Source organism: Sturnira hondurensis, unplaced genomic scaffold (genome assembly GCF_014824575.4).
Source record: "Sturnira hondurensis isolate 20B ecotype Veracruz unplaced genomic scaffold, ASM1482457v3 Scaffold0002840, whole genome shotgun sequence".
NCBI lineage: Eukaryota > Metazoa > Chordata > Mammalia > Chiroptera > Phyllostomidae > Sturnira > Sturnira hondurensis.
The window spans coordinates 3,990,858-4,010,417 of NW_028075471.1; the positions used below are offsets into that span (position 1 = coordinate 3,990,858).

Sequence of the window (19,560 nt, forward strand, 5' to 3'; positions counted from 1 at the left end):
TTTACTTATGTTGTAAATTTTGCTCTCTCCCTCTCTTCACCTTGGTTATAGCCCAAATTCTCCTCCCTCTTATCAACACTAAACATTTTTCACTCCTTTAGTTATCACATATTCCCTTTATTATATAATATTTACAATCTCTCTTCACCTTTATTAATCTTATTACAATTGCAGTTGAGATTGCTGATGTGATAGGGGATTCTTCTTGCTGGCATAGGTTTGGTTGTCTCGTAATACTGCTTTGTTAACAAACACCTGTATGATAGCATACAAGAGAAGGTGGGCATTGTGAATACCAGTAAACATGCTGGAGGGGAGAACCTAACAACAAAGAAGCCACCAACAGGTAAATCTCAAGTATAACAAGAAACCCCACACAAATGGAAGAAAGGGCAACCCTAGAGCATCCAGACAAGGAGATCAAAGAGATGGAATCATCGAGTCCCACAGAATTCGTACCACAGAAGCTCACCCTTTGAAGACAGCTGACAAAGCAGAGCTTCTTGAATTGCAAAAACAAACAAACAAAAGTCCCCTAATATAGGCAGACAAAGAAAGAAACCTCAATAGAAAAACATGGAAAATTACGTAGTAGAACAGCTAACCACTGTAGTCCACAGTCAGCACTGTCTCAGTTTGCCGTTCAGCCACCCCTAGTCTCACATGAGAGTTCCTTGGAAAATGGGCTAGAGCCAAGCAGGCAAGCTACATTGTTCCCTCTCTGACTACAGTCAGCACTGCAGCAAGGAGGGTTGCCCTGCCCTGGTGAATACCTTAGGCCCTGCTCTCTTACAATTTAGGAGGTGCACCAAGACAAAGAAATATGGCCCAAATGAAAGAAAAGAGCAAAGCTCCAGAAAGAGAGCTAAACAGTGAGGAGATAGCCAACCTATCTGATGGAGAATTTAAAGCCCTGGTAATCAAAATGCTCACAGAACTGATTGAGCTTGGTCGAAAAATGAAATATACCAAAATGAAATAAAGCAAAATATTCAGGGAACCAACAGTAACAGGAAGGAAATCAGGACTCAAAGTAACAATTTGGAACAAATGGAAGAAATAAACACCCAACCAGAACAAGATGAAGCAACAAGAATTCAAAAAAGTGAAGAGAAGCTGAGGAATCTCTGGGACAACCTGAAACATTCCAATATCCTAATTTTTTGGTGCCAGAAGGAGAAGAATAACAGCAAGAAATTGAAAATTTATTTAAACAAATAATGAAGGAAAACTTCCCCAATCTGGCAAAGGAAATAGACTTCCAAGAAGTCCAGGAAGCCCAAAGAGTCCTAAAGAAGTTGGGCCCAAAGAAGAACACATCAAGGCACATCATCATTAAGTTACCCAAGATTAAAAATAAAGAGAGAAGGTTAAATGCAGCAAGAGGAAAGGAGAGAGTTACCTACAAAGGAGTTCCCATAAGCCTATCAGCTGATTTCTCAAAAGAAATCTTGCAGGCAAGGAGGGGCTGGAAAGAAGTATTCCATGTCATGAAAGGCAAGGACCTACATTCAAGATTATTCTACCCAGAAAAGCTTTCATTTAGAATGGAAGGCCAGATAAAGTGCTTCCCAGATAAGGTCAAATTAAAGGAGTTCATCATCACCAAGCCATTATTATATGAAATGTTAAGGGGACTTATCTAAGAAATAGAAGGTTGAAATTATAAACAGTAAAATGACAACAAACTCACAAATATCAACAAATGAACCTAAAAGAAAAGAAAAATAATGAAAACAAAAACGAAGCAAACAACTAGAACATGAACAGAATCATAGAAAGGGACATCACATGGAGGGATTTCCGTGGGGAGGTGGAAGGGAGGAATGGGGGGAAAAGGTACAGGGAAGAAGAAGCATAATTGGTGGGTATAAAATAGATGAGGAGACATATAAAATGGTATAGGAAACAGATAACTCAAAGAATTTGTATGTAGAACCCATGGACATGAACTGGGGAGGGGATGCTGGATGGTTGGGGGATAGGGCAGAGGGGGAATAAAAGGGGAGAAATTGGAAAAATTATAATAGCATAATCAATAAAACATACTTAAAAGAAGAATAGTGATCTATCAAGCCATAAAAACACATGGAAGCACCTTAAATACATATTATTAAGTGAAAGAAGCCCATTTGAAAAAGCTTTCTTTCTTGACTTGGGTTATAGTTACACAGATTTTTGCATGTAAGAATTTATTGAACTGTACATGAATATATTATAAACTTTCCTGTGTAATCTAAATTTTAAAAATCAAATAAACAAAAACACCAATACTATTGAAGAGAGATATACAAGTAAAGTCATGAATTAAGCAGAGCAGCCATCTTTATTAATTAGATATTCCAGGAAGATTTTTTAAATAAATAAATTAAGAAAAAGCAAATAACTTACAGAAGAAGATTGGTACATAATAAAAAGGAAAACAACAGTTTGTCCTTCTCAAATAGTGACCGGCATATATTACAATATAAGTTGTATGTGAAGTGGTCATTCAAATATCGCAGGCGCTTTTCCAAGATTTTGGATTTGTTACTAAAAGGTTAAAAAATATGTATATTTAGTCAAACAAAACTAAGGTAAAAGTAAGTAAAATATGAATATGTAATTGGTTTTTATTTTATCAAAGTATTTACTGTAAAAAATATGAAACCACAGATGTGCACACACAAACACACACAAATGAGTACATGTGAAACTAGTGAAATCTGAATAATCTCTCTGGATTGCACCAGGTGAATTCCTGGTTGCGATATTGTACTATAATTATGCAAATGTTACCACTGGAGAAACAAGGAGAGGGGTATATGGGACCTCCCTGTACAGTTTATGTGTGTGTACAATTTCTTGTAAATCTTTATGTAAAAAAACAGGGTATACTTCTATGAGAAAATGAAATATAGTTTATACTATTTTCAAAATTTTAAATTTCATGATGTACTCCAAAGTTACTGAAAACAAAAGGTTAATTAAAAAACACCTTACTGAATCTTTATTAGTCTAAGAATCTATGCTGGGGATGGAACTGTATGAGCCAAAGAATTATAAAACATTTACCTGCCCCAAAGAAGCCTAAAATCTAGGTCAAGATCTATACAGTTAAAACTATATATAAAAAGTTAGAAAATATATGGACAAATGTAGTTACTTCTCAGTGGAGTTATAACTGATACTTATTTTCTACTTTTTACTCTTATATGTTTTAAAATTTTTGCAAAAAGCATATACTGCTTTCATTCTTTTTAGCTTAATTTTTTTCAGTAATACTAATGGGAATATAAGATAATAAACTCATTCTGGAAAAGTTCAGCAAAATGGAGACAATTGTACTTGAACAATAAAAAAATTATAAATTAAAAAAGCAAATACCACATAACTCAGAAAGTGCATTTCTAGGCATTTTGATTCAGAGAAACGAAAACGTATTGTTCACACAAAAACCGGTACATGCATGTTTATAACAGTTTTATTTCTAATAGCCCCAAACTGAGATAACCCAGATGTCCTTCAATAGGTGAATGATTAAACAATCTGTAGTACATCAACATCATTAAATACTTTTCAGCAATAAAAAGGAATAAAGTATTAATACATGCAACAACTTGAATAAATTCTCAAAGAATTATGCTGGGTGAAAAAGCCAATCCCTCCAAATTACATGCTGTATGATCCCATTTATATAGTGTTCTAGAAATGGCAAAATTATAGAAATGAAAAACAGATTAGTGGTTGCCAAGGGGTTCAGAAGAATGTGGGGATGAGAGGGAAGCAGGTATGGCTATAACAGGAAAACAGGGATCCTTGCGATGATGATATTTTCATATGTTTTGACTATACAGTTTTTTTGTATGTGTGTATACAACTTCAATGTCAACATCAATATCCTGGTTGTGATAGTGTACTATAGGTTTTCAGGATGTCACCATTGGTGACACTGGGTAAAGAGTATATAGGATCAATGTATTATTTCTTATAATTGCATGTGAGTCTACACTTATCTCAAAATGAAAAATTTAATTTAAAAAAAGTAATACTTGTGTCCATGGAAATGGGATGGAAGGGTGGGGGTAGTGACACTTTTATGAGCACCCTTTTGGTACAGGTTTATTTTAGAGTCAAATAAATGGTTTATGTGTTCAAAATATAATAAATTTAAAAACAACAATAAAAATAATATCAACAAGAATGAGGAAAACACTCTGAAGTGAAATACAAAAACAAACGCATGAACCTAACTGCATTTCACACAAATATTACCATACTGAACAGGGAAAAAACTAACCCAAGAAACTTTTAAAAAATTTGTTTTACTGTTTTGAGAGAGAGAAAGATCGATAGATATAGACGAGAGAGAGAAAAAAAACCTTTGATTTGTTGTTCCACTTATTTATGCATTCATTCATTGCTTCTTGTATGTGCCCTGACTGGGGAGTGAAGTCCCAACCTTGGCACATCAGGATGATACTGACCAGCCAGGGCCCAAGTAACCTTTGGATACATTTTTTTGTGTGTGCATGTCTAAAACCTAAAAGATTGTAAGTTTCTGTGTGACCGTGTGCATTGAATTCTCTTCAGTATATATCCAGGAATTGCTGGATTTGTTGGAATTACTGGATCGTATGGCAAATCTATGTTTAATATTTTGAGGAACTTCCAAAATATTTCCAAAGTGACTACACTATTTTACAATCTCATCAGCTGTGTATGAGGGTTCTAATGACTCCACACCCTCATCAACATTTATGCCATTAACATTTATGTAGTTCCTCAACTTGAATTTCTTCCATCAGGTGGGTTATATAAATTCAAATTCCAAACTCCATCTGGAAAAACTGAAGGCATTTCAATCACTCAGGAGACTGCTCTACCAAGAGCCATGTAGAACACACGTGGCATCTATCTATCTACCTGCCTACTTACCTACTGTTGTTGCTTTGTGATGAATCAATAATTTATTTTCTAAAAGTATAAAAACATATACAAAAAGTAACTCTTGGCTAGAATTAAGAGATAATATCATCATAACAAACATCCCTGTGGGCAAGGCCACTATAGAGAAAGTATTGCTCCTAAACCATTAATAATCTCACTTACCACTCTGACCTTTGAACCATATATTTAAAAGGGAACAGAAAAAAGGACTAAAGCAAATCCTCTATGTCTAAATCTTGTGTGGAAGTGAAACAAAACTTAAAATAAAAAGCCTCTTTCTTTTCTTTCTTTCTTTCTTTCTTTCTTTCAACTTTTCTGTATTTTAAGTGTTTTATAATGAAGATTATACATTACATTAGTAATAAGAAAGGAGATATATATTTATTTAATGGAAAGATGATGGAAATCCAACTAGAGAGTATGATTGAAGCTATAGAAAGTTTACCTGTCATGAATAGAGTTGATGTAAAGGTTCACAAACCAGGTGAGAGAGTACTGGTACATGGGATCAATGTTAGCCAGATCTGCAATGCTAAAGAATAATACTGATGAATGTTTAGCGATGGGTCTATAGCCTTCTCGAGACTCTGCTATTTTGAGCTCTGTTTTTTCTGCAATCTAGAAGAGAAAATTCAAGATTAAGAAATAGAAAATGTATTTTAATTATATATTTCTCATTTAATGAAGTTTATATTTTAAAAAATACCCACCTAACTCAATAACAAAATTATAGAAGCATAGTTTACAAGAAAAGTTTTTATTATGCTAAAAGCCAGGAAGGAAGGAAGGAAGGAAGGAAGGAAGGAAGGAAGGAAGGAAGGAAGGGAGGAAGGAAGGGAGGAAGGAAAAGGAAGACCAGAGGTTTATAGATAAAGGTTGTCATTACCAACCACTTCTGACTTATTTGAGAAATACTAGAGCTATCAATTTTTGCTTGTTTTTGCCTGAATCTTACATGTATCTACTATAGTCACTCATCCTCTTTTATTTTAATAGGTTCAAGAGAGAGGGAGAAGGAGAGGAAGGGAGGGAGGGAGAGAGAAAGTACGCACATATGTATGTTTAGGGTGTCAACACATGTATCAGAACCCAGCACAAAGTCTGGCAGCAAATGTGTCAGAAATGTTGGTTGGCTGTTGGTTTTACATTAAAAATACCTTATTTTCTGGAGGTGGAAGAGGATTTGGGGGGATAAATGATGATGGAAGAAAAAGAAAGAAAAGAAAAAAGATAACCTGTGATAAAACAAAAGAACATTAATAAATAAATCTTTTTTCCAACTAGCTTCTGCTATATTTAACTTTTCTAGACTAATAAGGGTGTAGAGATTCAACTCCAAAAGGAAAAAAAATTTCTCCAAGGTAACAGCTCTTCAACTGACAACACAATCTGATTAAGTTAATATTCTACAGGAAAAATGTGTACAGCACTTTTCCAACCCACTTCCCCTTCTCTGGAAATGCTAGCCACAGATTCTGCTGAATAAGTGTGCCTATGTAGTCATGTTTATATTGAATGATCCCATTTATAGCTGACTCAATTAGGCTGGAGGGATAGAACCACACCCAAGAGAAGCTAATCAATTTTCTCCCCAAATTTTCCACCCTCTAAGAGCTCCAAAAAATGAAGTTAGGTGGTACTGGACAGCAGTGCTAAAAGGTAATGGAAATAGACTTGGTTTCTATGGGCCAGAAAAATGTAGAAAGAAACAAACACAGAAGATTTATAGAAGAAATTGTCTTCAAGTGGAACCGAGAGCAGGGCAACACAACCTTAGAGAAAGGGGAAGAGGCACAGAGCATAGAAACTTAATGCTTCTCATTTATTCCTTTGGCTTACACATATAATTGGGAAAATAAAATGTCCCCTTGTATGTTTTTTATTTGAGCTAATTTGAGTGGCTTCTTGTTTCTTGCAAACGATTTTTTCTTAAAACTATACAGCAGTAACCACAACTTAAAGTAAGTTCTAAACCTCAATCTTGAGTATAAAAATGTAAAATAAAGTTGTCAACATGGAAATTAATGACATTTTGCATAAGAAAGCATAATTTTGGTATTCTCATTTATACCTTCTGATTTTTAAACCTTAATTTGTTTCAGCTATCAGGGGACCTAGCCAGAAAGACATTATGATTTATTAAATTTCTTTCTATTTATAAGATAGAACACTGGAACCAATAAATACTTATATTTTCTTCCCTCTTTGAGTCTTAATAGAAAATAAGCTGATACATTCTTCCTATCCCTTCTCACCTTTGAAAAACCAGTGTCACAAAGAGACAATGAGAAGTTGGTTCTGCTCTGATGGACAGGGAGGAAAGGGAGACATTATCTCAGCCATGATCCCCAGATGGGGGGCTGCCATAGGATATTACTCTAAGACACTATTCCTTTGGCTCTTCTAAAATAAAAATAAGCAAACAACCCCCCCCAAACAACAATAAAATAAAAAACAGTACACCTGAACAGAAAGCCACTACTATCACATTCACAAAACTAAATCCATCCCAAGGAAAATTATATCCAAGCCATTTGAAAAGTCCTTTACTCTGGAGCTGGGGTACACACGGTGGGGAGTGGCAGAAGGATGCTGAGCAATTAGTGTAATTTCTATTTAGGTTTAAATTTTTTAAATTATCCTAATATTAAGATGTGCTTAATTCATTCAATGGGCCGAGGAGGATCAAAAGTTCTGAAAATCAATAAAGTTAACCTACAGCAGTCATTCTGTGACATCATTAAATTCTGTGAACTTGGGCCTCAACTACTTTTTCTGGGCCCTAGTTTTCCCAACTATGAAATGCAAAAGATAACTGATAGCTAAGGGATCTTCTACTCACAACATTGTAGGATTTTGTTAAAATATACATAACATGAAAATACCATTTGGCTGAGAGAGATGAATTTGAAATAAATACATTACTGGCTGTGGAGCACTGACCTTCCTCCCCTTGCCCAACTCTCATACCTTGTCTTCCTTCCTGCCACCCCCAACTCTCATATCTCTCTCTCTGACAAACAAATGACTAGGCAATGTCATAAAAAACATCCTTATTAGTTCCTAGAACCACTTAATGTCCAATTAACCAGCAATTACCTCCACACATCTTAAGCTTCAACCAGGAACATAAGCAAGCCTAATTCCCAAATTCAGTTTTTAGGTGAGAGTCAATTAAATTTGGATGAACCTAGCTAGTTTGCCTCACCTATGCAATAATAAAAAAAATATTTTTAAAGCTTTCATTCTAAATTTATTTCTCTGTATAAGACACCATGCAGATCAGACCAAGTTTTGAATAATTCAGAAGTAAGAGATATTTATTCTCTTGTGAATTTAAAACTAGCTTCTACGTTTTGGTACTCAATGAGTTCTTTGTCTTTCCTAGTAAGTCTAGTATACATACACAGCACTTTCTTAAGGCACTGGGAGCACATTGGAATCTGAAGAATCAAAAGATTACTAGGATTCTTGCTTTACCTGCTGTTTCTTTGTGATCTCATTGGACATCATTTTAGCAGAGTCTAAGACTTTAATTGCACTTTCATCTTCTAAAATGTTTCCTTCTGAAGATGATAATGTTTCCAAAATATTTTTCTCTATATCTTTTAGGTGTTTCTTATTAGCTGCAGACTGAAGAATAAGAACATTTCTTTCTTCTTCTAATTCTGGCCTAAAAGATAAAAACATTTAGTTTAAATTTATAGGATTTTATCTAAATTTATATTTAAATTAGATATAATTTATATTAAATTAGATATGTTATATATAATTTATATTAATTTATATTGTGATTAGATATCACAATATCATAGACATTTAAATAATTTTATATGCATGTAACATAAAATAAAATGATTAATCTCTTTATCCTAATCTAAGGAAAAAAATTACTTCAATTTAAATAATAATTTGAGAAATTCAAGCAAAAAAGCATTAATTGTACCTGTGTAAAACATGGCAATAACATGTACTGTGGTAAGTACATTGAGCTTATTCTTACAGCTTGGCCAATTATGTAAGAATAAGGACTGGAGGAAACTCAGAGTATGAAATTTTAAATTTTTTTTAGCTTTGTCATATTCAGTCTCATTTTCATTGTTTCTTCTACACTAGCAGACATAGGAAGGATGACTCGTCATACAAGTGGCTCTTCAAGTAAAAGACAACACTGACACTTATAACATCATAACAAAGGTGGTATGAAACTTTGAAATAACTTAATTCACCATGTTATAGAATGTTATGACATGGTACTCTCTTGGATACTATGTGTGTGAGACTGAAATGCTGGAAATAACAACAAAAGTATCTCATGGTTACATATTTCCACTTATAATTTATAATATGTAATAGACTACTTGATAATGTTATACTAAGTTTCAAGTGGAATCAAAGATTTCCTTTAGGAAGCCACTTTTTTATCAGTAGCCCTTCCAGGTATATTTTTTCTCATTAAAAAAATAAAACATGCTAGTAATTAAAATACATAAATTATGCAGAAAATAATATTAATTACCTATCATTTTAACATCTGAGGGGATAATCACTAACATTCTGCTGCATTGCTTCCCCAACTTTTTTTGTATATATGAATTGACCATTTTCGTATTCATGCAAAATGTTACCCCTCCTGTATATAGTTTAGTGTCCTGCTGTTTTTGTTCTTATCCTAAGTATTTTTTTATTACCATCCTGTATATGTCTTTGAACACAGTTCTGATTTTGTCCATAGCATAAATTCTTAGGGGTAAAATATTTTTGGTTCAAGCAATCAGATATATGTCAGAAATTATGGCCTAACACCTGAATCTACCATACATGTTAAAACACCAATATAAGATAGTTGACATAACTTACTTGTTCTAGAATGGCTATTTTAAAAGATTATATTATTTAGTTTCTAATGACAAAATATAAAATTGGACAAGACTTCAAAATAATCACATAACAAAAGTATTATTGGCCTACAAGTATTCCTCTCTAGGCCATTTGGAAGCACCTGAGAAAATACATACCTCTCCTTTGCAACAACAATACCTAATAACTGATCTTCAAGTCCTTCGGGAGTTATCATGAAATTGAGCAAAGACACTTTTGTAGCTAGCTCTGGCATATAGTGTGGATTTCTCAGTTTTGTGGTGATATAAAACTTGAAATCAAAGGAATACTCAATAATGGCCTCACCAAGCCTGATGCAGTCAACACCACCTATATTTCAGAAAATAAATGCATAGTAAGTAAGCCAAATTTGCATAGCACCTCCCCCTATGTTAAGGCCTTTCCCAGATTACACATAATTTAAAGTAGAACAGATAGGACAAAAGTCACAGGCACAGAGGCAAGTAAGCAGTTATACAGCAGGACTCATTCATTCTGGGGAAGTATAAGATACTTTTCTCTGGTTGTATAGCCTTCTAAATCAAGATTACTTTTGATCTTACTTCCTCTATCAATTTTGAATCATGATTCCAAAGGTATTCATATGTGACCAAAGCTCTGAAAAGTATTACAATTTAGAAGAGATCAAATTTTTATAACCAGAAAAATATGAGGTGGGCAATGTTTACCTAAAGTCAACTTTGGTCCATATTAACCATTACTATTCACAATAATGAACTTTGTGTGAACCATGGTCATATGATACAGCAATTTCAGGCTGGCTTCAACTTCTTTATGTTCTCTACTGAACAAAAATCTGGGTAACAGTGATTAAGGCAATAAAGTGAGGGCAACGTTCATTCTTGATACTTGTTCTAAATCTCTTTTCACACATAAAAATGACACAGAAGTTCTAAGTTATTAACCTTATTATTAAATTTATTCAGTGCTTTTTCTGCCTCAAAGATAATCTAATCATCTTTCAGTTCTACCTTGTTTAAAAGTTTGTCTAAGTAGTAAAGGTTCCAAAGATGGATCCAGTTCTTCACCGACGTTTTCTAAAAGAAGCGGATTTCCAAACTGAATACAGTTCTCCAGTGTTCTCATATAATCTGAATCTGATAGTTTAATAACACTAAGCTGATTTTCTTTTTCAGAGTTTTTGATCCATTTATTGGCTTGACCCTGAGGGTCAATCATTAAAGGCCTAGAATATAATAAGAGAAATTCTGAGAGAAGAAATAGATATTCATATTTCTTTAAAGTTATATAGTTTAAATAATAAACATCACTATCAATTTGTAAAAATACAACATGTTTCACATATATTATCAGGGTTAGTCTTTACAAAAGTGCTGTGAGAAAACAATGAAAAGGAGTTTCTTTCTCATTTATTTTTGAAATAAAAAAAAGGTAGTCTCAGGGAGTATGTGCCCAAGATTCCAGGGTTACAAAATTAGTTCAATGTCAGAAGTAGGATGTTGTGCTCTTGTAAGCTGTGTTCTTTCCAATATAACACACTGTCTTCAAGGTAATTTTTAAAAAATCCTCACCTGAGGACATGCTTATTGATTTTTATGGAGAGGGGAAGGAAAGGAGAGAGGGAGAGAAACATCAATGTGAGAGAGAAGCATCAATTGGTTGCCTCTCACACATGACCCCACTGGGGACCAAACCCACAACTTTCCATGTACTGGATAGTGCTCCAACTGAGTTATATCAGCCAAGACTCAAGGTATTTTTAATATATGACATCTGTTAATATAACATAAAAAATAATTCTATTTATTTGTTAAAAATTTAAAGTAAGAGATCTACTAGCCTCAAATTATCAGTAGAGTCATAAACTAAGTTCCTAAGTTTAGCCTGGTATATATTTAAGATCTATTTAGGATTTTTTCCTATGTAAGTATGGTAAAAACTTCATGTTCGAGAACATATAATTCATGGTTTCGGATATTCAAAATACACTGTGCTTTCTTCTTCCTCAGTGAAAATGATGCCCTATGTTTCTTTTGTATTCAGTACAGTGCATTAAATTATTTTTAAAAAGTATTAGCATAAAAAGGGAGTTTTCATCTCATGTCACGCTGGCTTTCCCAGACACTCTCTTTCTGTTTCAATAGCTTCTAGGGATAAAATCTCCTTTCCCTTTTCCTATAAATAAGCTCTTTAATCGACTATTCCCAGACAATTCTGCTCTTTTATTTTCTTTCCCTTCCAAAAGACAAAACAATCCAACGCTAGCTGCCTGGTTGTTTTCTTTCTCAGCTCAAATTGTACTGAAATCCTACTGAAAACACAAAATGGTTCAGACACTGGTCAAAATTTACTTTTGCTACCACAGCAAACAGAGGAAACATGTTCTGAAAATGAGAATATTATTTTACATACAACTGCTTAAAAGTAATTAGTAAAAGTAATTGCTTAGTAATTAGACTAGATGTCCTATTTAAAGAGACTTTTTTCTTCCTTTTATATGCTTATCATTGTGAAAATACAGTATTTGTTCTTTCCCTTGCCAAAAGTAACAATTTCTGTAAATTAACATTTCAGTGCTAGTCAATGTTCTTGGTAATGCCTAAATCAATGTTCTTAGTATTGCAGGAGAGATTCTTTTCCATTCTAAAAGAAATCCAATTCCCACTTAATACAACCTTTTATAAATATTACAAATATAATTGGAAAATTGAGTTGCTTTGTCCATCAGAGAGATAAGACCATTCGATAGTACCTATATTCCAAATATGGTATGAAAATAATTCTAGTCTACACTAGGTCTTTGGACAGTCTGAAGAGAAAAGCATTGTCAATCTATGCTTCTGACAGAGGTAGTATTTTGGGGAAAACAAAGCTTTACTGTTAAGTAGCCAGACTGATGTGTTAATAAATAATAATAAAACAGTGCAGTATTTTCACCATGGTTAAAAAGCAAGTCAATTTGAGATATAGACACTAACTGAGGTATTTGAAGATGGTAATTATAAAAACTAATATTTATTGAGCACTTACAGTCTAAGTATTTTCTCACAATATTCCTATGAGGTAGGAATTATTATCTTCTTTTACAGATGAGGCACCTGAGGCATTGAGAGGTCAACTAAGTTACCAAAATCTTAAGACAGAAAGTGATAGAGGAAAATTTGAATCCAGCTATCTGGACACTGGTGTCTGCACTGCTTTCAACCACTGCACAATATTATAAACAGATAAACTTCTAGAAATTATGAGCAAGCAGAACAAGGATTGATTAATTATAAACTATGCTTCTAGCAGCATGACTATCTAAATAATCTAAAAATCCTCCAGCCACCTAGTTTAGTGTATCCAGTAGTGCTTAAAAAATGACATTTTAAAAATACATGGTTGACATGAATTTAAGAGATACATACATACGCAATAGAAACATCCAGTAAAACACAGATGCCAGAAACAGAGACAAAACTGAACTGTAGAACAGTGTGTGAGCTGAAATGCAGCTAGCCTTGGGGAGAGTGCCAGTTCTAATAACCTAGGGGCTCCTTTTATCCATATGTGCAAAAAGCTAGAACTGAGGCCCTGTAGTAAACTTAAACCCACAAAACGCTTAGTGAAAGCATAGGTAGAAAAAAATCCAACTCTACGCATTTGGAGACAAGAATGAAGTGTTTTGATTCCTGTCTCATTTGCAACTGGAAAAAAGTCTCCTGAGAGTCTGTAACCACGGGCCTACATTTCACACAGGTGCAGGGTACAAGTTTACACTATGTAACCCAGGAAATTCCAAACTGGGAAAATAACATGTATTGGGCTGAAATGATGCCTGGGAATCCTGGAAGAAGTAAGGGCAAAACATGCATTGTAGCTGGTGCAAGAGCAAAAGAAAAACTCAACCCCTGGGTGAGGGTTGGGGGGCTTGAAACAGAAAAACATCTTGGGCTAAAGATATTGTACCTTCATCAACTTTTACAAAGTAGAAATCTCTCATTGGAGGATAAGGTTGGGAAACTCCTGTTGACGACCAACCATAGGTATAAGGCCGAATTAAGCAGTCATGGGAAGGAGGGACAGTAAGGCTGAAAAAGAACTATCGTGAAGGTCCATGTACACAGAGCCTTCCTAAGACTAAGAAACAGAGTAACAGAGAACTCCCACTCTGCTCCCCAAACAACCTAACACACAGTACCGAGCAACAGCAATCTACCTCCAGGCTAAGGGCAAAAATGTAGAGAAAGACCCCTCTGTGTCAGGGGCATTCAGGTGCTTGCCTTCTTTTGTGTCTTTGAATGTGATAAAAGTAAGGATGTAATTTAATTGATTTTTTATAATGATAGCCATTATGGCAGCACATCCTTTCCTCACTGATGTGTAATGCAACTTTAATGTATCTCATATTCTAAAAGAATATTGAAACTTTCAATAGAGTTTAAAAGGTAGTGATTGTGATATCCTATTCTACATTTTACTTAACACAATAATTAAGAACAAAGATTTGGAAGTAAAATTGCCTGGGTTCAAATTCTGACTCCATCATTGATTAGTTCAGGTAGTTATCTTACTAAATTTCAAATTACTAAATCATTCTGAGTGTCAATTTCCTCATCTGTAAAATGGAATAATAATAATAATACCTAACTCACTCATAAGAGTTTGTGTGGATATAGGGCACTTATAAAAGTAGTGCCGACTTCCACCAAGATGGAGGCATAGGTGGAAACACTGTGCCTTCTCCCACAACCAAGTTTGAATACAACAAAGGTTTGGAGAACTAGGACACAACCAAAGACCAGAAAACGGAATTATACGGAAGTCCAACAACAACGAACCCTTCAACGGGGACTGTAAGGGAAGCAGAGCCAGCAGCGGAGCTGGGTCAGGCAGGACAGATCCCCCGACCTAGACGCTCAGGCAGCCCGGAACCAGTCAGGGTGTGGGGCAGACTGACTGCGGTCGCACATTCACGCACAGTGAGACGAACCACGCAGGCTCCAGGGGGCAAACCCAGTGGTGGAGGGCTGACGGCGGTGGCACACTCACGTGCAGTGGAACGAAACGCGTGGGCCTGGTGACGGTGGTGGCTGCGGCGCCGGGGCTGCGGCGACAGGCGGCAGACGGGAAGCCATTGTCCCTCTTTGACCCCGCCCCCACATACAACGTCACAACCCAGCGACTTAGTTGCCCTGCTCTAGTGAACACTTTAGGGTTCTGATCCTGCTACAGAACAGGCACAAACAGCCCAAAAGATGGTGCAAGAAGAACTCAAAGTCCCAGAGCCAATAACTCTAAGCGACCGAGAAATTGCCAGCCTCTCAGAAGCACAATTCAAGACACTATTTATCAGGATGCTCACAGAACTGGTAGATTATAGTCACAAATTAGAGGAACATAGTCACAAATTAGAGGAACATATGAAGGCTAAACTAATTGAAATGAAGGGAGATGCACAGGAAACCAATAGTGATGGAAAGGAAACTGGGACTCAAATCAATGGAATGGACCAGAAGGAAGAACAAAACATCCCACCAGAAAGGAATGAAGAAATGAGAATTCAAAAAAATGAGGAGAGGCTTAGGAACCTCCAGGACATCTTTAAACGTTCCAACATCCGGATTATAGGGGTACCAGAAGGGGGAAAGAAACAGCCACGAGTGGAAAACGTATTTGAACAAATAATAAAGGAGAACTTCCCCAGTCTGGCAAAGGAAATAGACTTCCAGGAAATCCAGGAAGCTCAGAGAGTGCCAAAGAAGTTGGACCCAAGAAGGAACACACCAAGGCACATCATAATTACATTAGCCAAGACCAAAATGAAGGAGAGAATCCTAGAAGCATCAAGGGATAAGGGGACAGTCACCTACAAAGGAGTACCCATCAGACTGTCAGCGGATTTCTCAAAAGAGACCTTACAGGCAAGAAGGGGCTGGAAAGAAGTATTCCAAGTCATGAAATCCAAAGACCTACAGCCAAGATTGCTTTATCCAGCAAAGCTTTCATTTAGAATGGAAGGACAGATAAAGTGCTTCTCAGATAAGGTCAAGTTCAAGGAGTTCATCATCACCAAGCCCTTATTATATGAAATGCTAAAGGGACTTATTTCTTAAAAAAGAAGATGAAAAATATGAACAGTGAAAGGACAGCAAACTCACAGTTATTAACAACGACACCTAAAACAAAAGCAAACCAAGAGGACAGCTAGATCAGGAGTGGAACCATAGAAATGAAGAACACATGGAGGGTTAGAAACAGGGGGGTGGGAGGGGGAGAAGGGGGGAGAAGGCACAGAAAATAGCGTAGATGGTAGGTAGAAAATAGATAGGGGGAGGGCGAGAATAGTGGGGGAAATATAGAATCTAAAGAACTTGAGACATGTGGTTATAAACTAAGGGGGGGAGAAGGGTGGGGGAGGGAGTGTGCGGGTGGAGGGGAATGAAGGGGGGAATAGAACAACTGTAATGGTATAATCAATAAAATATATTAAAAAATAAAAAAATAAATAAAATAAAATTAAAATTAAAAAAATAAAAGTAGTGCCTCATGGCCCTGGCTGGCATAGCTCAGTGGATTGAGTGCAGGCCTGTAAACCAAAGGATTGAGGTTCAATTTCCAGTCAGGGCACTTGCCTGGGTTGCAGGCCACTTCCCAGAAGGGAACACACGAGAGGCAACTATACATTGATACTTCTCTCCTTCTCTCCTTCCCTTCCCTTCTAAAGATAAATAAATAAATTTAAAAAAAAAAAAACAAAAAAAGATAGTGCCTCATAAATATAAGAGCTCAATAGTACCTATCATAATATGTTTGAGATACTGTCCCATGAAGAGACTTTTAAAATTAGATGACAACATGATGAAATTACCATTTATAGGACACTGTTTCTCAGATGAAAGTAATTTTCCAAGTTTTTCAAAGTGATATAAATGAAAGGATAATAATAAAAAACATTCAGAATATTCATATAATTATCACACTATTGACAGCAATTTTAGAAAACATCCTTGAAATTGTATAAAGTATAGTTATAGCATCTTGAAAGTGGGTAGAAATACCTAGTTAAAATAAATACATTGAATAGCCCCAAACTGGAAACAGCCTAAGTATTCATCAATAGGAGAACACATCAACAGTGATACATACATACAATGGAATACTAGTCAGCAATCAAAAATAGCAACAAATGTTGTGTGGAAGAAACCTTCACAAATGAGTATGTACAGTATGATTTGTTTATATGAAGTTCTAGAATAGGCCAAACTAATCTATGGTGGGAAATAATTAAAATAAAAATTTCCTACGGTGAGGGTGGGCATTTACTGAGAAGGGACATGAGAGAACTTCTGGGGAGACATGTACTATATCTTGATGAAGGTTTGCGTTGCTCAAGTACATACTTTTGTACACGCTTTTTAAAGAACTCATGGAATGGTGTTCTTAAGTTTTGTGTATTACATGGTATGAAATTTCACCTCAAAAGAAAAAAGCATAAATAATATTGAATGTTAGTTAATGATATTCATGGCTGAGGTATTGGGGAAAGGGTATCCATGTCTGCTACTTAGGATGAAACACAAAAAAAGGATGAGTTGAGCCCTGGCTGGTGTAGCTCAGTGAATTGAGCGGGGGGGGCCTGTGAACCAAAGGATTGAGGTTCGATTCCCAGTCAGTCAGGGCACATGCCTGGGTTGCAGGCCAGTTCCCAGCAGGGGACGCACGAGAGGCAACCATACATTGATATTTCTCTCCTTCTCTCCTTTCCTTTCCTTCCCCTCTAAAGATAAATAAAATCTTAAAAAAAAAAGGATGAGTTGACAAATGGACAGAGGGATCGATAAATATTTGATAAAACAGCAAGATTAATAAAATGTTAATGTCAGGATCTAGGTAGCTATTGGGTACTTACACTAAAATCCTTTAAACTTTTCTCTATGTTTAAAAACTTCCAAATACAATAATTGAAAAATAAGTTTACTTTATGTTACTTACCAACGCCTGGAGTTATTAACAATCACTCCATTATCTATGGAGAAAGTATCTCTTGGTAATCCAGCAATATTCCAAGCTCTAATTTTTACTGGATCACCTAGGGTCTTACTCAATGAGAACTCCTCTGAACATGGAATTTTTTTCTCCTGTAATAAATAAACAGATATCTAATATTTTCTTTTACCTCATTGATTGAAATATATTTAAAATTAAAATATTGATTTGTTATTAGATATTACTTAATAACTCTAAGGAACAGGAAAAAGCTGAATTGAAAGTTGAACTATTACAGGGACAAAAGCATAGCATAGGAAATATTGTTAATAATATTGTAAAAACTAGATACAATGTCACGTGGGTACTAGACTTACTGGGGCGATCACCTTGTAAATTACATAAATGTCTAATTGCAATGCTGTACACCTGAAACTAACATAATGTTGAGTGTGAACTATATTTGAAAAATTTTTTAAAAATTAAGAGAAAGTAAAAATAAAATAAAAAAATGAAGTTGTACTATGAACTACTTTACTGATCAAACAAGAGGGAACAAAAATCTTACATTTTTAGTTATTTCTTCCCTTCTCTGTACTTATTATTATCATCCCCCCTCCCAATACCCCAACTTGCCCTTTGAATGTTCTAGAAAAGAACTTATGAAATATAAAATCTTTACCTTGCACAACATGCTCCAATTTTCTACACATGTTTGTCGAAAGCCAGAAGTGAAAGCGCCAAGGTAGGCTATTACTCCTGCTGATACCAGGACATCACCAATCAAATTTTCATATACTATCTGAAGGTCATTTGCTGCTTGAGACCACCTGTGAGATCAACCAAAGTCAAAATAGCCTCACCATACAGAATGATGTAAGTAATTGAAAGGGCAAGGGGTTTCTAGTCCAGATTCTGTAACAAAAAAGCCACAAAATATTGGGCACTTGCTTATCTATAAAATGAGGAGGTTGGGTCTCTTCTATCTCTAATGTGCTTTAACACATATCTATGTTACATAAGTGACAATCAACCTTTCATTATTAGAATACTAAGGTTTGGGGGTGGGGATTTGCAGGATTTGGACTAGGTATGCCCCTCGCCCCACCCACTCACATTTTGTCTAATCATTTTCATCAGAATGAGTTGGTCTAGTGGCCCTGCTGTTTGGTTCAGTAATTATTGTTAGTCTGTAAACCACAGAAATGTTTGCAATTTATTACCCCAAATTACATTTAAGTTGTACAGAAGCTACATACTATTGCTAGAGTTGATATTTTCTTTTTTTTAATAATAATTTTTTAATTTAATTCTTGTTCAATTACAGCTTTCTGTCTTATAGAATTGATATTTTCCATTTAATGAAAACTGTACAATAAAAATTACATTCCAAAACTATCTAATCTGCACTACAAAGTCAAAGGCACATTACTTTATCATGCTATTCCTTCAACAAATGTCATTAATCAGTGAGATACCTGGTTGGTCAGTACAAATAAATAATTAGAATAAAGCTAATTGGCTTTGTTAGATCAAACCAGTTGCATCATCTTTGAAATAAACTTCAACAAAATGAGACATACTTTACTGCCCTCCAATATTTTATTAAGGAAAATTTTGAACATATGTGAAAACTGGAAAGAATTGTACAATGCTTGCCCACATTCCATTTAGATTAAAAATGCTCATTTCCCCTACTTGGTTCTCTCTCTCTTTAAAAATGCTTGAAAGCAAGTTGCCAACAACATCCTTTGACATTGATATTTGGTTTGAAGAAGACTGGCCTAGTGCCTGCAT

At 35.2% G+C, this 19,560-nt stretch overlaps 1 protein-coding gene across 1 annotated transcript in view; it reads right to left on the minus strand.

Moving 5' to 3' along the window:
• The window catches only part of DNAH12 (dynein axonemal heavy chain 12), a 234,256-nt gene that overhangs the window by 38,945 nt on the left and 175,751 nt on the right, over nucleotides 1–19,560 (minus strand). Inside the window, exons 54-60 of the mRNA XM_037040727.1 lie at nucleotides 18,446–18,593; nucleotides 17,770–17,915; nucleotides 10,803–11,017; nucleotides 9,948–10,140; nucleotides 8,410–8,602; nucleotides 5,375–5,547; nucleotides 2,392–2,532 (exon numbers count right to left, since the gene is read on the minus strand). Of these exons, the coding sequence (XP_036896622.1) occupies nucleotides 2,392–2,532; nucleotides 5,375–5,547; nucleotides 8,410–8,602; nucleotides 9,948–10,140; nucleotides 10,803–11,017; nucleotides 17,770–17,915; nucleotides 18,446–18,593 (1,209 nt within the window). The remainder of the gene's footprint in view (nucleotides 1–2,391; nucleotides 2,533–5,374; nucleotides 5,548–8,409; nucleotides 8,603–9,947; nucleotides 10,141–10,802; nucleotides 11,018–17,769; nucleotides 17,916–18,445; nucleotides 18,594–19,560) is intronic.